The following is a 20,415-nucleotide window of genomic DNA, read 5'->3' as shown; positions in this document are numbered from 1 at the left end:
TGTGTGTGTAAGGAACCAGTAATAATTTCATTACCAGCCTTCCGTTTCTTATACAAACAAACAGCCTTTTACTGGCATCCAATTACACGCAGCACAGTTTACACAAACTGTTGACGTTTGAGCAGCGGCTGCCATATTGACTCTGCATTCTGCAGCCACTGATGCGTAACAACGGAGCGAGGCCTCAGCGCTGACAGCTGCTCCGTGTGAGCGCAGAGAGGAGTCCGTCCTGACATGCTGTCGTGGCTAACAGAGACCTGCCATATGGGGTCGCTTCTCAGCCTCCAGAGGATGTCACACACGAGCGTGTTTGACGTGCAGGTGTGTCCTCTCGCCCCGCCTCTTCCTTCTCGGGGACGCAACTACTGGCAACGTTGGAACTCCAAGGAGACTCCCGTTTGTGTAAATAACTCATCCATCAAGGTTTCAGCAGCCTTTAACTCGCCTCAGGCATTTTATCTGCTAATACAAGATTCCTAAATACATGCAAAATTTTATCTTTGCATCTATTTTGGACTTTATTTGATTAATCCTGCATCAGAAGCCATTAGACATTGATTTAAGTGAAGTGAAGTTGAATGTTCTCTCAACTCGGTCTGCAGACAGACTCCCTGCCTTAACTAACTTAATCCAAAAAACTGTACATGTATAAAAAAAGATTTTCTTCTTCCTCAAACATGACTTAGTGGTCAGTTAAACTCAATTTTTGCAGAAAATTCGCTATAAACTTACAGATGTGCATTAGTGTGAAAATGCACAAAAATGCTGTTGTTTTGCATGAATTTCTACAACCACAGAATCAACTGCAGAAAACTGGGTGGATTTATTGATGTAATTTAGTGTCTCGAGTCTTGAAGGCCACACAAAAAGTTACGGTGGGCCAGATTTGGCCCCCGGGTCTTGAGTTTAACACATGCCAACTAGAGTTTGATTAGAGCGAACTAAACAGGGGTGGTGTGAATGCATTCTAAATGAGAAACCCCTCTACTTTAAAAACAGGACACATGTACAGGATATTCCAACAGCAGGAAGACTTTCTGCCTATAAATGTTACATATTTATTTGTTTCTACAAACCGAAACTGATTCCATATAATATCACACGTGTCTGATCAGAAGCCTGGATGTGACACCGTCTCCGGCTCGTCTCCGTCCAGAGACGTTTCCAATGCAAATCAGCCAGGCGACCATTGATTTCAGTGCGGTGCGATGCAAAGTGGTGCCTAAACTGCTGCAGCCGCAGTGGTGGATTCCCATTTAGCCCAGCCTGTCGCACACAAGTGGGGCAGGCAAATGACTCTGCTTTGCTTATGTGTATGCAAGCTTTTAAATTGCAAAACCGTGAGAGCAGAGCAGAGCCTTGGTGCAAGATTTGATTGGACTCACTGGCAAGAGAAGAAAGGAGTTGTTTTATTTCCTTTGCCTCGCTTATATGATCCAATAAAGGGGAGAAATCTAATATATAAAGGTTCAAAGAGTTCACACAGGCTTTATGTGGCTGTCAAGGATCCTCAGAAACTACGTTATATTACTGGGGAGATTTTTTAAAAAGCTGTTCTTTTATGTATCTGGTCTCTAAGTTAATTTATTTGCATTTTTTTTAATCCTCAGAGATGCTGGAAACACTTCAATTTTATCGAGAGAAGATGATAACATGCTAGTTTGCAGCATTTTCCAGAATTACTTAAATCTACCCAAAGGTCCACAAAATTTAACAACAGCTTTGACATTGCTGTTATCAATTAAGCAAAGGTGAAGCCATAAGGAGAAGCTGCTTATTGTAAAACTAAGTACACCCTTGCTGTCTTTCCAGGACTGGAAGGAACTGAAGAACATCAGTAACAACCTTAAATAAGTAACTGTTGACCTGGGAAGGCACAAGGTCAAGCAATCAAGAGGAAAAAGGTTGATTTGATTCTTTCATATCTGAGAAAAGCTTGCTCTCGCTCCTCCAGACTAGTGGCAGCACCGATTAGCAAACACCTGGTAGAACTGCACATCCGCTGACCTCATCATACAAATTTCTTCTCAGTTCAAAAAATATCATACAAATATTGTTAAAGGTTTAAAGTAGAAACATTGTTGTGATGATTTCCTACAATAATTACTGCTGGAAAGTTTTTGCAACATTGGGAAACTGGTAAAGCCATTTCCTTCAACTCGCATCAAGATGCATCATCTAAAAAAATCACTACAAAAAAACCTAAAGGCAGCCATATTTGACGGACCGCTTATTAATAATTCATTGCTTATTTTAAGACAAAATAACTCAGTTTATAGGATGGGTCAACTGCACCTTCTCCGCTCTTTCTTCTATCTACTGAGGTGTTCCTGATTTTTAGCAGAGAGGAGTCAGTCAGCAGGCTAACAGCTAGCATGAGTAGCCTAGCATCCTGGCTGATGGTGGCTAACTTGTTCCCAGCAGAGCCGAGTTCGGATTCGGATGCTTCTTTCCATGACGTCAGCTCAGAGGCAGCAACACGGAGCTGGCATGGAGCTACAGGCATGAGGCCTGGTTCACTCCGAGGCACACCTCTCCCACCGCATGCTTTCCTTGCCCTCCTTTCTCCTCCACACACACAGAGAGGGAGAGAGAGAAGCAACCATGACACGTTCCTCCAAAGCACACAAGCCTACAGCCCAGTACAAACAGAATTCCTCTACCGATGCAACCAGGACATGCATTATTCCCCCCCAACACACACATACACACACAAACGTGATGTATCCAATATCCTGGGTGTAAAACAAACATGAGCAACAAAATCCCTCAGTAAACAGACTGCTTGGGCCTGCGCCTTGCAGTAATAATTACAGCGAGGTGGAAAACAGACGCTAAAAAAAGGCTAATACTGGAGCTAGCGCTATGTTTGCTAATTGGGGGTTGGTTGTAAAGCAGTTTTAACCAGCTTTTAATTGGATTTGAGAGAATATTAAAGGCTGGTAAATTAAAACCAGGAGTCAATTTAGGTCCCTTAGTGACGAAACTTGCAGCATTCAGAAAGAAACTGACGGAGTGTTGGGGCCATTGCAAATGAAAGGAAATAACTGGCAACAGAGCAGTGCATTTCTGCCAAAAAAATAACCCTCAAATATTTACAAGGAAGACCAAAACTATTTACTGAAGCTTAACAATGTTACATTTGCGAGACAAAAACTTAACTAATTAATTATGTAATGGTTAACTTTAGTATAAAGACTATTTTAAAAAAGCCACTTTGATGATGAAAAACATACTCGGGACAGTAATTAAGCCAAACTCCATGCAAAATATAAATGTTCTGCATTTAAGTTTAAAAAAATAAAATAAAATTATTTGTAAATATGTTTTGTCCATTAAGTCCTCAAGTGGCAGTTTTAGCTTCACCTGGTTGACGTTAAGCTTGAGCCATGTTGCCACGGCAACTATCAAATCTGACATTTACAGAAGAGTTGCAAGAAAACAGTCAGAGAAAGAAATACTTACAATGTCCCATTGGCACATTATGTTACTTATAACATGGAGAAAAATGTCTGGCTTTAAGTGAAACAATCTGGGACTTTTTCATTAATATTAAGGAATTATTAACTTAAAACAAGCTTCAGTATCTTGTGGAAAAGTTATTTGTAAATTATTTTTGTCTTATTTCAAGTGCACTAAGATATTTGCATTAGAGACTAGACCAAAAGTACTTGATAAGATTTCGTGTTTTTGCAGTGTAGCTAAAGTCCAGATCTTAATCTAATCGTAGCAAGGCTTAAAGCCGACGTTTTGTGTTCTCTTCGTCTAATTTTACTGATCTTGTGCTGTTCTGCAAAGAATAATGAGCAGAAATTTCACTTTTTCATGTAAAAATCTGAGAGTATCAACTCAAGGAGGCTAAACACAAATGAAGGCCACACTTTTCAGATTTTTATTTGCAAAAAGAAAAAGAAAATCTTCAAAAACTATCATAATTTTTCATTCTACTTTGCAATTATGCACTGCTTTGTGTTGATCTATCCTATTAAATCCTAATCCAAGCATCCTTATAAGTATTTAATTCCTGAAAACTATCCCGTCCTGGAAGGCATCGTCAGGTGATGGAGGAATCCAGCCAGCGGAGACGGCGCATCGAACCGAGGCGCTGCACAGCTGGGCGTGAGCGGTTCAAAGTCTCCTCTCCCCTGTTTATGTGCTCTGCTGGGAGCAGTTCTGTTTATTGTAACCCGTCTGCGTCCAACTATAACACCCTTCAAGTGTGTTCAATGGAAGCTGCAGGGAAGTTCAGGGAAAAATGGAGCAATGAGGGGGTTTTTCTGTACAGTCACTCCCTTGTGACATTTCTCAGATGTATTACAGTCCACTCTGCAGAGAGGCAATAAAAGCAGAATCCGAATCTTCCGGCTTCGAGAACGACTTTATTTCTTTATGTGCAGGAGCAGACTCTATAGAACGATACATAAAACACAAAAGGAAATGGACTTATGCTGCATTAACAAAGCTTCTGCCTATTTCCATCTGTAGCTTGTCTGCTTGTGTTAATATAAGCAAAGTTGTGATGTCAAAACCCCCTGGGTTTTATGTGAGCTATCACATAAAACCCAGGGGGTACGATTACTTAACCAAATTAGAGTTCTGGTTTCAGTTTCTTGATATAAAAGTTCATTTAAAGAGAGTCAACTAACGGTGTTTTTCCGTTTCGGACGTCATAAGACTTGACAACATCCCCGTTATTGATCTGGAAAATATAAAAAAGCCATTAAGAGGCTCTTAGTGCTCTGGCAGATAGCAGGAAATCTAATCATGAATATCAGTGTTCACTTGTTGGTTATTAGCTCTGCATTATACTCAATCTGTTTTATGCATTTTCAGTTAATATGAGGAAATCCATTAATCTATTAGTCCGGTATGTGGCCATGATTTACCGATAACCGAACTGAAAGTGAACATTCACTGAAAGAAACCAGTCATCCGGAGTTTTCTTAAGCATTCAGTTCCAATTTTATTACATAAAACACGACTTTATGATGCAGAAAATGCTCCGACTTGTTTTCTTTTGATTCCAATTAAATGTGAAAATTGCTAATACTTGTGCATCTAGAAACTGGAATTTTTTTGTCCTCCAAAGACGGAGAAATAACAAAAACTTCCCATTTTGAAGCTAGCATCTCAAAAGCTCAAATAATACCTGAACTTTGACCCTAAATCCCCAAAGAGGAGTAGAAAAAGAGGTTTCAAAGATGCAGAGCAGAGAGGAGGAGGAAGTGCAAACCATTTCTTCCATCAATCTTAAAAGAGAAGGACCGTATCCCCGACTCCAACGTCTCTCTGCCCAGCTTCCTAACTACACGGCTGGTCAAAGATTTAAAGAGGAGCAGCAAAAGCAAATGAGGTGGGTTAGCAGTGCTCGTTTCATCCCGGTCATGTTACTGTGAAATATCGTCTCTGCTGGCAGGACACTGAGCTGTTAGCATTTCAAAGCAACACTCTACAGTCAGAGGCCTCTTCCGTTTTGTTGCAAACGTGACTGCTACTGGAGAGCCTTCCTGACAAAAGCATCACTGTCCACAACGACTCTCTGAATATACCTGGTTGACATGACGACATCTAACTTTTCTTTGGGATATGTTTTTTTTCCAATGTCACATGCTGTTTTCATTTTAATTATGTGAAGCACTTTGAAATGCCTTGCTGCTGAAATGTGCTATACAAGTAAAATTTGATTGATTGATTGATAAATACAGTATTTTAGAACTGAATTTAATTGAATTTAATGACAGATTTTCATTATTTTCTCAGCACCAAAAATAAAAGTATCTAAGTTAGCAATAAACTGAGCAAAATCTGCACTCAAAGTAGCTCAGTTCCTCAGAAAAACTGCTTTATGAATAGAGTGTGATTACAGAAACTCTCACTGTTTCTCCTCTGCTTTTTTAAATCGTCTGTTTAAAAAAATATAAACAGAAGATTTTTATCCACTCATTCAAGGCCTCAAATAGCAACAATTCAAACAAATCAATAAAAGTTCAGTTTTATTATGAGATCTGGTGAGTGGATGGAAACTTCAGGCTGTTTGTGATGAGTTGGTTGTGACATCTGCCTGCTTAAGGCACGGCGACACTCGTCAACTTGAAAGTGACGTTTGGGTAGCAGAAGGCTGAAAATAAACCCATCTAGAAAATGCTTGGTGCTTTACACTGCAGGCCAAAAAAATTAAAAAGAAAAAAAAAAACTCAATCAGCTTTGAAAAAAAAATAGTGGAGAGAGTTATTGTTCAACTAACTTTTGCAAAAACAATCAGCTGCAGCAAACTCTGTTGGATCATTTGTTAAAAAACATGGCTAAATCCAACAATTAATTAATTAGATATAATTGCATGACGTTCTTCTAATTCATGAACAGAAAATTAATGTCTGCCTCATATACAGCCATTCTTCTGTGCTTTTCTTCTTCAATAAAGCGGCGAATGGAAAATTTCTCTAGGTCAAACCACTTCCTGTTGAGAAAATATCACTAACTCAACCTTCAAAACCTGTTCTCGTCAACAGACTGGCTGCTACAACGTTTACACGCTACTATCACGCACGATTATTTTTGGCCTCCGGGTGTCGATCTGTGACGCAAGAATTGCACAACTGCTGATGATCATGCATGATTTAGCTGTGGATCCACTGCTTCCATCTCTGCTGGAGGGATTCTTTGAATTGTGCAACCGTAACGAAGGCTGCATGTCGGCAGTATGCAATATCTTACATGTTATGCATTCAAACTCTGCTTGCCAATTATATATTTGGTTAGTTGTTTGAACTTTTACTTTCTAACCCTAATTGGATGTTTAGGCCACTCACACAGGAAGAAGCCACACCCAGGTCAAAACATATGATGCGAGTCAGAAACATCGTTTGTTGATGTTTTTTATAAAAAACTTTGAGTTTTGGTTTCATGTAAGGCTGAAACGATCAACGATCAAAGGTTATGATTAATCAATTATTTAAAATAATTGTCAAATAGTTTAGTTATTGATTAATTTCTTAACTGGAGCATCCAGGATTTTTTTTAAAAAAAGTAATTTGACAACATGCAGAGTAAAATGTACAAAAATCTGTAAAAATGTTCCAGCCAGAACTCCTCAAATGGTCTAGTTTTAGCTTCACCTGAAGAAAATCACTTTTTTCTATCCAATTATAAATTGGCCAACATTGTATTGATGTTCAGTCATGCAGAAATGTCTGATCTCTTCATATGTTGATGTTAGAAGTATTTTTAGCTGCAGATGCATCCTTTGCTACAAATGATCAAGCAAACACTACGGGAATGCTATATTTTTTTAATTTTGGGTAATAAAATTAATTTTCCAATATAAAAAAGGAATTTATTTATTTGTTAAATTTTTAATGTACGTCTAATATTGTATACAAAAGTTGTTAAATGCAAAATCGGCAGTACATGCCAATATTTCCAATCAATCAATTAATAACAAAAACAATCATTGGTTGCGCCCCTGGTTTCCTGACACTAAAGAGGAACAAGAAAAAAAACACAGACTTTTTTTACATCTGCTAAATCATCAGAGACAAAGAAAGAAAAAGAATAGAGATTTTGATCAAACTGTTTTAAAAAGTAACAGTACAGTTATTTGGCGCTCCGTCTCTAGCTGAGACCTTTGTGTGGAGTTTGCATGTTCCCCCTGCGGCCAGTGTGGTTTCTCTAGATACATCACTTCCTTCAGCCAGGCAACAAAGGGTTAACTGACCTCAGTGGACCCCATATTGACATCTAACTTTAACCTTACCACCAGACAAAAATGGGCTTTCTTAACTGATCGAAAGCTGAGTAAACGTATTTCTTAGCTACTTCATTTGTGCATTAAAATGACTGTTTTTGCTTCGTTATCTCATTCAGTCTCTCTTTTCTATCACTTTCAGCAGCACTTTCTGACAGCAGTCAGGAGGTTCAGCTGCTTCGCTTCCCTTAACACAGTGGAAACAGTTGTGGTTAGTCAGGGGTTCCTCAGCAGATGAAGCATTGTGACACGAAACATGACTGAGCTCAAACGTTTGTTAAAAAAAAAGAAGAAAAAAAAGCAATTAGGTCATGAAAATGACGAGATCCCAGCTACACCAACATAAGAAAATTATTTCCACACATCTGTGCTTCAGCTCTCATCTCCAGCTGGGAAACAAGGAGGAAATCACTCTGCAGCGTTTGTGGTCATATAGGCGCGTAGCAGCTGAAGGTGCAGGCAGAGGACACATCCATCATCTCGCTCAGCACCACAGAAGAAGAACATTCTGACAAATGAATGCATATTTTTTATTTGCAAGACATAAAAGATTTCTTTGAAAAGAAAATGTCTTTGTTGTTTTTCTGGCTTCTAAAAGCATTGGCACACCCGGACATTTTTCACAAGTTTTCCTATTACTATCACAAACTTTAATGGGTTTTATCGGGATTTTATGTGATGGGAAAAAAAAAAAAACACCAATCTCAAGTTAACGATTTTTATATTTAACTACAACTACAGCTGCAAGTAGTTTGGAGTAAAGTTTCTGCCAGCTTTCAAGAAACAGACACCGAGATGTTTTCCCCTGTTCTTCTTTAAGAAGTAGCTTACAGTGTTGTGGTCAAGACCACCTAACCCGAGACCAAGACCGATCTCGAGTACTACAACACTGGTAGCTCATGCTCAGTCAGATTGGATAGAAAGAGCCTGAGAACATCAACTCAATAAGAGATATGTCTGGACTTTGACTAGGCCTACAATGTTCGTCAACATCTCAAAGGCGCAACACAAATAATCACCCGGCCGTTTTGTTCTCCTGTTCGAAGATTAATTTTATGTCGAGGTATCAGAGTGAAAGGGTTAAATGTATTTCTTTTCATTTTATTTTTATAATGTTGCAATTTTTTTTTCTTTTACTTCACAATTATGCACCACTTTCTGATTGAAGTTTGTGGTTTTAACCCAAAATGCTTGAGAGACATGAAGGATTACACACAAGAAGCAACGAGCAGCTGCAAACTCACAGTTCAAGCCTGAATCTTTACACATTAAAATAGATAAAAGATAAAAGTTTGACAGGCAGAAATGGAGATTTCTGTACCTGCAGGGTGACTCCAGGAGGTATTTCACTCAAACATTTTACAGATTTTAGATCACTGCCTCCCAAGTAAATAGAGAAAACAACATGGAAGCCATTTCCACAGTCACTGTAATCTGGGTCACAACACTCCTTTTCTATGTGGATTAGAAGCTAAACAATTTGAGAACCAATGGAAATCCTGTCAAATCTTTGACAAACTATCAATTTTCTTTGACACATCACTTTCACTTTGTTATCTTCTGCTGTAGACGATCAAACTCTCCTTGGATTGTCAGTTTCCACCATTTTTGACATAAACTACACATAAAACCACAGTAAACCAGCAAATAGCTCAATGGAGACCTGCCTTACTGAGATAAAGAAAAAGTCAAAAGGAAGTGTTACCAAGAGGGAAATAAATCAAAACAAGGAATGAATATAAAGTTCACCCAGTTTCAAGAGGATTACATTTTTTAATTAAGTTACTTTCTACAATGACATTCTAATGCATTTCTTTTGTAATCTTGTTAAAAGTCCCCAAATTGAGCCATAAATCTTAATCTTAAATCAGGACAAAAAAACAACAATGTGTTTTATACACAGCGTTAACTAAAGTGTCGAACTCAAACTGTTATGTGACTAAAAGACCGAGTGGTTTTTAATGACAGGGAAATTGATCAGAAATGACTTTCCACTAAGTGATCAATTTAAGACCTGATGGATGAAACCACAGAATCTATTCCTCTTTATAAGCAGAGACACTTGCATGCTGGGTAATGAAGTCTAATGCCATCTAAAACTGCTGAACTGAATATTTTGAGTTTGCGTCTTACCTCGAAAAATTCTTTCAGCCATACTTTCTGCAGATTTTCAGTCTGAAAGAAAAAGAAAAGAAACACAATTAATGGATTTTTTTTTTTAAAAACAAGAGATTGTAACGACTTTAAAAAGTCTTCAGATGTCAATTTCCATTTCCAAAATGTTCAACACCTCAGTGGAAGTGACCGCTACGAGGAAACCAGAAAGAACAGACGTGTTGCAGTGATTTCACCTCCAATAACTCAGTGTTGACACCATTAAAGCTTCACTTCCTTTGATCAAATTACATTTAATATCAATATTTCTGACTCGTAGCCCTCTTCAGGAGACCCCAAATAAGCTCTTCTAGTGAAATCTTTCTTTAGCTTTCTAGCAAAAACTGGTCAACAATTGTGTGAGAATTTAAACAATTAATTGGATTAATCTTTTGTTAAAATAATTAACTATTTTAAAAACCATTTAATGGTTATTTGGAGTAAAAACAAAAAATATATCTCCTACTAAACAACTTTTACTTCAGATTTTTTATTATTTAATCTAAATAATGGTGACCAGATTAGACATTCACTGTACTGATGCTGAGTCCAGCAGAAATTAAGCTTTTCAGGTGAATTGTTGCTTAGCTGCAGATGCATCCTTTGCTGCAAGCGATCAGCAACTGAACACTGTTAATGCATTTTACGTGATTAAATGTTTATTCTCTTATTCAAAAAAGGATTTTATTTATTTGCATGTTTTAATGCATTTCTAAAATTGTAGAAAATCAGTTGAAGTGATTAAATGAAAAATTTGCACAATGTGCCAGTTTTTTATCCAAGTAATCATCAGAGTTATCCGTTACTACAATAATTGTGAGACGCAGCCAAATATGGTGTTTAAAGCACCTGAATCTCAACCACCTGAAGAAAAACCCAAACACTCAACCTGTGGAAAAATGACCCTGAGCCCCACTGTGCCACTACCGTGTTTCACTGCGAGCATTGTGCCGCATCTTTTGGAGCTCATGTTTGATATCAGAGCATAAAAACCGTCTCCTGCAAAGTTTTGGGAGATTTTAACCAGGGCACGATGTTTTACTGGGAAGGAAAATATTTGGTCTGGGAAACCTACTCCTTCGGATTGTTGACCCATGCAGAACACAAGCAGAACTTCCTGGAAATGTCTGCAGCTCCCTCAGCCTCTTGGCAGCCTCTCTGACTACTTTCTGTTTTCATCTGTTTAAATACCAAGCAGGAAATCTACTGGTCGATTCACCTGCTGTTGATTTTAGGTTCTTGTTACCGAACAACAAGTTGTATTAAAAAGTACATGTGCATTTAAAATATTAGAGTAGATCACCTGGAAATGTTTCAGTGCATTTTAGGGTTATCCTGAAATTTCACCCGAAAGCTAAAAAGTCTTGTTAGTATCCTATAAGATGAAGCCCAAACTTATTCCCACAGATTTAGATTATAATTTAAATTTACTTTAAACCATAGGGGGTAGGAATAACATTGGGCTTCATTGTTTATTCTGAATATTTATCACCAACTTAAGAGTGAAAAAAGAGAAAACAGCAGGAAAATCCCTCCAGAACAGCTGAAATGTACTTAAAGTTTTTAAGTTTTACCTTTGATGGAGACAGGAATGTATCTTACTGCAACAATAAAATAAAAAGGACAATTCTTTTATTATCAGTACCTGGTTAACTCAGGCATCCAGGTGCTACACTAGCACCTGGATGCTAACACAGAGCAATAATTTCATGCTGTGAAAAAAAAAAAAAAATCGGGCCTAAATGCAAGCAGTCACAAAGGTTGGAATTTGTACTGTTGATTAGGGCTGAAATAATTAATAAAATTAATAAAGTTAGATCACTAATTTAGTTAGCAATCTAACTAAATTAGTTAAGTGATTAATCATAAACTGGGGTACATAGACTCTAAAAATGTCAACTTCTTGAAAGAACAAAACTCTCAGAGCAGAAACTGAGCCAAAACTGTACCAGAAATATATACATCTAGCATTTAAGATATAAAATAAAACTTATTTGTAAATATGTCCTAACCAAACCTCCATTGTTTTAGCTTCACACAGTGCAAAAAGAAAATTATAGCAGGTACCTTTTGCTATCCAATTATCAATCGATTTAGCTGTAGATGCATCCTTTGCTGCAAATGATCAAACGTTCAGTGAAGGAATGCTGTTATTGCATTTTAGGCAATAACATGTTTACCTTCTTATTTAAAAAAGGAGTTGAATTGTTTCTTTGCATCTTCTAATGTATTTCTAACATTGTATGAAAAGTGCTAACATGTAAAATCTGCAGAATGAGAGATTTTTACACAATCGTGAGAACAATTGATAAATTAATCGACAACTAAAATAATCACCGTATTTGTTTCTCTTCAATTATATTATCTTTAAAGGTCAAAACCTTTCCAGGGCCTCTCACCATCTTTTTTTTGCTTTCCCTCCAGCTTTCCCCTCCTCTTTAAAAGGCTATTCCCAGACCTGGACTTCATTTAGTCTGCGTGGTGGAAACAGACGCAGGGCCCTGGGCAGTCTACCATTTAAGGAGAGATCTCCCAATGTCGATAACTAGGTCTGATGAACGACCGTGTGTGTGTGCATGTGTGCGCATGTGTGTGTGTGCGCGTGTGTGTTTGAGGCAAGAGAGAGAGAAAGTTTGCCCTTACTCGACCAGTCTATAATAAGAACACTTGGGGGATTCACAGGCTTTGTTGGCATTTGTTACAAAAAGCAAATACATTACAAAAGTAGGCTCTTTGGCCCAAGATGGCAACCAGGCAAAAAGCTAAGCGAATACTTCAATAATGCGATGAGTTGTATGGTAATTACTTTAAACTAAAATAAGAACTCCACAAAATCCAGCAAATGAGCTTTACTTCCAAAACTCTCAGTACTGGAAACACTCCACAAACAAAGAGGTGTTTCAATGGGATGTTCAGTAGTTGGCGGTGATATTGTTCATGTGCTCATATTGAAGATATCCTCGCATATTGATAAACGCTTCACATCAGTCTGAATACAAGAATACAGCAGATCCCCGAGTCCCGATATTTCCAGGATTTAAGACCTCAATCACCCACAAACAGATGAAATCTACGGATACTTATGACTGTATTTTAATAGTTCAAACACCAAATATGCCTTAATATGCATTAATATGTTCAGCAGAAAATGTCTCAGTACAGTAGGAAAAACCAAAGAAACATTCTAGGAGGCACAAACTTTTTCATGGCACTGCTCATAAATCTAGCATCACCGAGGAATAATCAACATTTTTCTGTTTGAAATAAAAGTAATAAAGTCACAAAAACAACATTTTTGCTACAATTCTTTATGTTAACATGAACCATGCTCAGTCCACCCTGATTAAAAGACACAGAATCAAATGAGCTAAAGAGGAAATGCTTGTCAAATGTTAGTGTTACAAAGCGGCACCTGAGTCCTGCAGGGCTTGGTGAGTGTGTGCGCCGTCCCAATCTGAGGCAGATCAGACCGAGTGTGGCTCTATATAAGGAAACGAGCAGCGGAGCCTGTCGTTAGTCACAGGGACGGAGGAAGAGACGGAGAGTGAGACAGATGCAGACGTACAGAGGAACAGACAGGTTCCGACCTTGGAGATGCTACCAGACCTCCATGGTAATGAACACACAAACAAACAGAGTTATGTACTGCTGAAACGATTAATCAGATTAATAGTGATGAATTGATTATTGAAGCAGTCGTCAACTAATTTAGTGGTAGATTAATCGTTAACGGGAATGTACAGACTCAGAATAAGGGCCATTTATTGGGAGAACGACTCACTCAGAGTAGTAATTGAGCCAGAAGTCTACAGAACATACCGGGTTTCCTCCAGTGGATTATAAGCCTGGCGGGCCACCAGGCTTTTCTTATGCCCCCCACCAGGCTAACCACTGCTTATTTTTTAAGTGTTTTTAAAATGTTTGCATTTTTGAAGACTGTTGGCTACATTTGTATATTTTAATATATTTCTAATAAGAAAAATTTATATGAAAAATCTGTAGAATGTGTTAATTATTTTCATTTTAAATCGATTATTTGATTGAACATTCAATAACTATAGAGTTATGCCCTTATGTTTTGATTCTGACCTTGTAATACCTGATGAAACTAACAGCCTGTTTTCACCTCTTTCTTTTGTTTCTGTTACATTTTATATAACACCACAAAATAATAAACGCGCCCCGGCGACAGTTTCTCAAACGAGTCTTTAAGTATGTCATCACCAGACCCTGGAGATCTTTTCTCCATCATCCCAGATAAGTCCGATGCTGCGGCTTTGATGTGCAGCAAAGACGGTTCTGGGGAGCAGATGTCGGACTTGCTGGGGCGGCTCAGAGGAGCGCCAGCGGGGGCCCTCAGAGGCCCGACAAATTGGGCTAATAAGAGAAGAGACGTTTATATCTGCAGCCTCGGATCCAAGCCGCCCACCCTCGACTCGTCACAAGTTAATTCGGAGTTAATTAGAAAGTGGGGCTCCGCAGACGGGAGGGTATAAATAGACCCAAACCATGCGCTGCTCCTCTTCATCCTTCAGAGGAACTTTCACTCGCTCACTTGTCTCCACCTCCCGTCTCGTCTCTGTTTTCTGAGGATGGCCTAGATTTCACGCCCTTTGAGGAACGAGGCTGCAAAACAAATCAGGCTTAAAATTCAAGCCTTCCCAAAAGGTGGGATTTAAATGTCTGTACTGTTGACTAGGGCTTAATCGATTAATCACGATTAATCGATTAGTTAAATGATCATTAACTAGTTTAGTAATTGAATAATCTGTAACTGGACTACATAGATTGTAAAAATGCCAAAGAACAAACTCAAAGCACTAATTAAGCCAAAAATATTAACACTTTGCATTTAAGATGAAAAACCTTGTCTGTAAATATGTTCAACCCAGAACTTGTCAAGTGGCATTTTTAGCTTCACTTGGTACAAATTCTGCAAAAAAAAAAGGATCCAATTAAGAACCTTTTGCTGTCCAGTTATTAAACAAGAAAATAAACAGCTTAGTAGACAGTAGTTTTTGCTGCAGATGCATCGTTTGCTACAAATGATCAGGCCTACAATAAAGAAATGTTGTTTTATATCAGCCAATCAAATTTTTATTTTCTCATTTAAAAAAATAATTAGCCTTTTGCATCTTTTAATGTATTTCTATATTGTTTTAAAAAGCTTATGTGGTTAAATGAAAAAATCTGCACAATGTTAAATTAATCGTCAGAATAATCAATTGCTAAAATAATCATTATTTGAAACCCTGTTGATACCCAGAGGACTAGCAGAACTGTCTTCCTGTCCAAACTGGGACAAAAACAAAAGCAAAACTCTGGACAGTCTTAAACATTTTACCACAAAAACCTTAAAAAATATTTGCATCCCTTTAATTTGTTATGCTTGGTCATTCTAGAACCAGAAAGTAGATCATTTTACTGGGATTGTTTATAAAAGAAAACAATTTGTGGTACGACGCAAATTTGTATTCAGCCCCCTTTACTCTGATAATGATAAATAAAATCCAGTGAAACCATGTGGAAGAAGGTTTTCTACTCAAATGAGACCAAAATCCCAGAGAGGCACATGGCAGTGGCAGCATCATGCTGAAATATAACTTATGGAGTTAAACGACATCACTTTCCTTTCATTTCACAACTATATAATCTACTTTCTAAGGATTAATTAGAAAAAAATAAAAATCCATTGAAGTTTGCGGATGAAACATGAAAAAATGCAATAAAGTTACAAAATGCACCATACAGACATCGGGGTTTTTTTTTATAAGAGAACTAATTTCTTTACCCCTTTTATTTTTAGTTGTACTAAACATAAAAGGATCAACCGCATCAGCGTAACTAGGCCACCATCAGAGTGTTTTCTCTGGGCTGCAGGAATGACTGTCTTGTGACAAGATATTTGCAACTTGCAATCTTTGAGCTGAGCTAATGTCACGCAAACCACTGAAGCCAAGCATGCCGTGGAAAAAAATAGCTTTTCCATTAAAACCGGCACAAGGGGACAGCCCTTAAATGAGTGGAAACACACCTTCACACCCAGAATAACTCACTAAAGAACGCTTGTTTCATATTCTTGACTCTACTTGCAAAGGAGGAGTTTTTACTTTCAGTTTCAGTACTGCAAACACAAAACCAGGACTCCTGCTGAAAACAGACAACCTATGTGTCTATAATTAGGACTATCCTAACGTTAATTCAAACCATAATTTTCACAACGAACATGAAATGGAGAAGAGTGGGAAACTCCCTTCTGCTTTCCTCTGAGCAGACATAGTCAGGTCATAACCATCAGAGACTCAGAGGTCGTGACCTGAAGTGGACAGGCTGTTCTTTCCACTGGACATGGACACAGGGTCTTCTTCCACCAAGCACTCAAACTGAAACTCATTCTGTTCTATAGCACCAAAATGTAGGTTCCGTTCACACCAACCCCGTTTAGGCCTCTTTAATCCAACTCCAGTCCGTTTGCTTAGAAAATCTGGTTCGTTAGGGGAGGTGTGAACACGTAATCAAACTCTGATGCGGACCAAATCAGCAAACTCTGGTCTGCTGATTTGGTGCTTGCTCAGCTTAAGTGATTAGAAAACATATGTGAACGCCCTGTGGACTGGAGACCACTCCAAAAGCAGGAGGTGAACTACAGCAGAGCATTCTGGGTAAATACAACCAAAACAAACATGTCTTGTGATAGTTTTAGAAATGGCTGGTGGGCTTTTACCAAAGACAAAATTAGAAATCATACAACCACTAAAACCTGACCCTGCTCCATTGTTCTTTACATTTCTTAAATAACGAATCTGAAGGTGTTTCCTTTAGTGGTTCTTGGTGCAGCGCCACCACAGGTGAGGAAGGGAACAGACTTTTCAAAAGGTTTAGTTTGCTTGACTCGGTGCAGCAACAGAAAATGTAACAAATGTCTCAATTTTGGAAGAACTAAACAAACTAGAGATGCACAGATAAGAAAAATTTGGGCCAATAACCGATATTTACCAATATTTTCAATGGAAAAAAACAAAAACAAAAACAAATGCCACATAACCAACACATGTTTCACCTCCTGAAACATAAACAGCGATAAGATGGATATAAATCTTGGTTATTCATATCGGCCCAGTTATATTCACTGGACCGATAGCAAAATGTGTTTAAAAATGACTAAGTACCATAAGGAAAAACTGACTGTGTCCCAAATTCTTGCTTTTAAAAATAACTGAATCTGTTTGTTGTGCAATTATTCAGCTCTGCAGTTAAAATAAATCAGTAAAACCACCAGATGATTATCCTTGTAATCAAAAAGTCTCCAAAAACAATTGCTTTCTTTCCTAAGCAAGTAGAAAAGATACTAATGTAAAAGAAAAAAAAAAGTAGGTCTGCTGGTTAAAGACTCTATAATTGATAAGAGAGTGGAGATGAGCAGCCTTAAAAAAGCTCCGGTTGCTTGGTTACACCTGACACTAATCGCAGACATACGAGTCCACCGCTGGGAAAAACAGCCAGGTTTAACATCTAACCTTCAAACCAAAAAACAACGAAGGCTTGAATTCAACCTGAAAATGGATTGTGCAGTTTTTATTAGACAATACAGATCAAGAATTATTTTTAAAATAAATCCATTCTGAACAGCAGCACTTCCTGTCCACCCAGAAACTCCCGCACAACGTCTTGACTCATCAGCCTCACCAGACAAGCCGAACACAGCCACTGTGAGGTCAAGTGAGTTTGACCTCAATCTGCCTTACAAACTGAGCAGCAGAGTCAGACGTCTGCAGAATTTATAGAAGCGAAGAAGATGGAGGAAAATCAGGCAACAAGTTCACCAAAATGCATAAATCATATATAAATTTATTTGACCAGTGCCAGATTGTGTCTGTTGGTTGTCAGAACACTTTGATAAGAACAATTTTTAGGGACAATTATTGATGGCAAAAGCCAGGTTTTCCCCAAAGACTGGATGCTGTGCAGCCAGACAGTTTTTCTTTTCCTTTTTCACTCATGGTCAGTTGTTATGATGCCCAGCCATCTGGAGGCAGCTGATTGACATCTCAAACAATACCTGACTTTTCAAGAGTTGAAAAGGAGTCTCATGTTAACATGTCATAAGAGTCAGACTGTCATACAGCAACAGTCTTCAGTCAGAGGCTACTTCAGATTCGATGCAAGACTGACTGCTACTGGAGGTAATTTTTTCTTTGTTGCAATTCTGACAATCACTGACACTGGAAGACATCTTAAAAATACATAAACCAAACAACCAAAACTACAAATAAAATGGATACTGAAGTCTCTGCATCAATAAAAGGTTCAGCTGAGACCAAGGCACCAGACTTTTGTCATCCAGTCTTTGGTAGAAAAGAGAGACATGAGAAAAACAACCAACCAAATGGAAATTATCAAGTTCAGTTTTAATTTATCATGCGATTAATTGATTTATAGAATTGGGTTCAACCTGGAGTTAATAGAGCGGTGACAGGAAGTAAAAACTGGTGAAAATAATTTGTATATTTAATTCTGTGCAAATGGAGCAGCATTTTTCCTGCTTACAGCAGAAAAGTTGATTTCATTTCATCAAATCAAACTACACCACAACGCATGATAACACACTGATCTGAACACCTGATTTGTGGTGCAAAAATTCAGCAATAAAATCTGAGTCTGGCTTTACAACATTGACGTGTCTGGAAACAAAACCCTCATAAAGCTTGTTTTCCCAAACTAATCTTCCCACTGCTTTGATGTGCTAGCATTCTTTTCCTCTTACGAACAAGACCCCAAACACTTCCTAGGTAAAAATAAAGCCCACTTGGCTTTAGGATGAAAGGAGAAGTATTTACCATCTTGTTTTTTTTTTTTTTCCTGTGCATGAAAAGCTAGAGTGTGTTTGTGTGTTGACAAGTTGTTTGAAAGGAGGTTATTGGCTTTCAAGGGAGCAGGCAGCGGACTAAAAATACCCTGGCTGGATGGAGCTGGAGGTCCGGAGAGGAGGGAGGGGGTCCGATGAAGGAGAATAGGCTGACCCAGAATCCTTCAACAGGTTGGAGCCGGAAACAACTCTTCCTCCGAGTCGCTCTGCAGAGGCCGGCTGGCGCAGAGGAAGGTCCCTCCTGTGTGTCATGCAACTCCACATCAAAGAGGCTCATTAAGGAATTAATTAGAGCAAACCCGCGCTGAAACCTTAAATTAGACCGAGGCTGGCTCCTGTGAGATGGTCTTCATCCATCAAGAGAGAAAAGGTAGAAGTACGGAGGAGGTATGCTTCAAACAAAGTGTTTCATGTCTCCCTACAGCGCTCTATGCCCACATGTTATATTCATATCACCATGAGACGAATTATCTTACAGGAAAAGGCAACGAGAAGGATCATCCACCTGCACAAAACTTCAAAGTCTACTGTTACAAAACTCATGCATCCAGATTGATCCACTTAATCTGTACTTTCTGTCTGAGCAATTATCCTTCAAATTTCGACGAGTTGAAGCCTAGATCTGCAATAATTTTGACAAAAACAAGTATTAAATTAACCTGTTTAAAAGCTGCAGTGAAGAAAAATATTTCAGTAATGGGGGAAAAAAAAGAAAAGACATTTTTCTGAGTGTTTCATTTGACTGAAGTGTCAACCAAAGAATCTGATATCCTTATCTGCAGAGGTTTTTAATCTCTTCCTTTCTGCTCATTCTCTGGGTTTATACTGCCAAGTATAAAAACCTGTTGCAATAATTGACATTCAGTTAATCATGGGACAGACTAAAATTAGCTCAATAATTTCCATTTTGATGATTAATCATTTTTGGAGGGCAGCTTTGTTCACAGATACTGAGTTGTGCTGTTCACTTTGAATTTTGACAGTTTTTTGTCCCTGGAGATCAGGAGTTGATGAAATCATCTGACGAGACAAACTGACTGACCTGCTGTCAAAGTTGGAAAATCAAACGTTCTAGAAATTATTTGGTACCCAAATACGATCTGCCTTGATTATCATGTGATGAGAATGATATACAAATGATTATTCAAAAGCAGTAAACTACTGAAACCTTCAAGAACATCTTCAGATCTCAAGAAAACTTTTTTTCTCTATCAGTTTAACGCTACATACAGTGCTCTCAGTAACGGTCAATACAAGAGGTGTAAACATATTTAGATGAGACCTTTGGAAAAAAACTATAACTGCAACAGACTGAGGAGTTACAGCAGGTTCGTATCCTGACTGGAAATCCCCATCATTTTTGAAAACTCACCACAGTTAATCCTTTGAACAGAGACTCGACTTTCCCATGAACCTTAGAGCTTAAGCAGAAAAACTGGCTACAGTTTCATTCCTGATATTTGTACACTGCAAAAGCACAAAATCCTACCAGGTATGTGTCTAGTGTCTAGTGCAAATATCTAGTACACTTGAAATAAGACAAAAGTAACTTTCAGCAAGATATAGGAGCTTGTTTCAAGTCAATAAATTCCTAATATTGATGAAGAAGACATTTTTCCTATATTATAAGTTGCAATGCATTATTTCACTG

General features: G+C 38.1%; 1 protein-coding gene across 1 annotated transcript in view; it reads right to left on the bottom strand.

Annotated features, from left to right (window-relative positions):
- inpp5a (inositol polyphosphate-5-phosphatase A) overlaps positions 1-20,415 on the bottom strand; it is a 163,259-nt gene that overhangs the window by 113,581 nt on the left and 29,263 nt on the right. Inside the window, exon 2 of the mRNA XM_007566792.2 lies at positions 9,878-9,919. Coding sequence (XP_007566854.1) covers positions 9,878-9,919 — 42 coding nt within the window. The remainder of the gene's footprint in view (positions 1-9,877; positions 9,920-20,415) is intronic.

Source organism: Poecilia formosa, unplaced genomic scaffold, assembly GCF_000485575.1.
Source record: "Poecilia formosa unplaced genomic scaffold, Poecilia_formosa-5.1.2 Scaffold199, whole genome shotgun sequence".
NCBI classification, from domain to species: Eukaryota; Metazoa; Chordata; class Actinopteri; order Cyprinodontiformes; family Poeciliidae; genus Poecilia; species Poecilia formosa.
The sequence above is the reverse complement of the archived record's forward strand: the minus strand, read 5'-3'. Positions and strand labels throughout refer to the sequence as shown.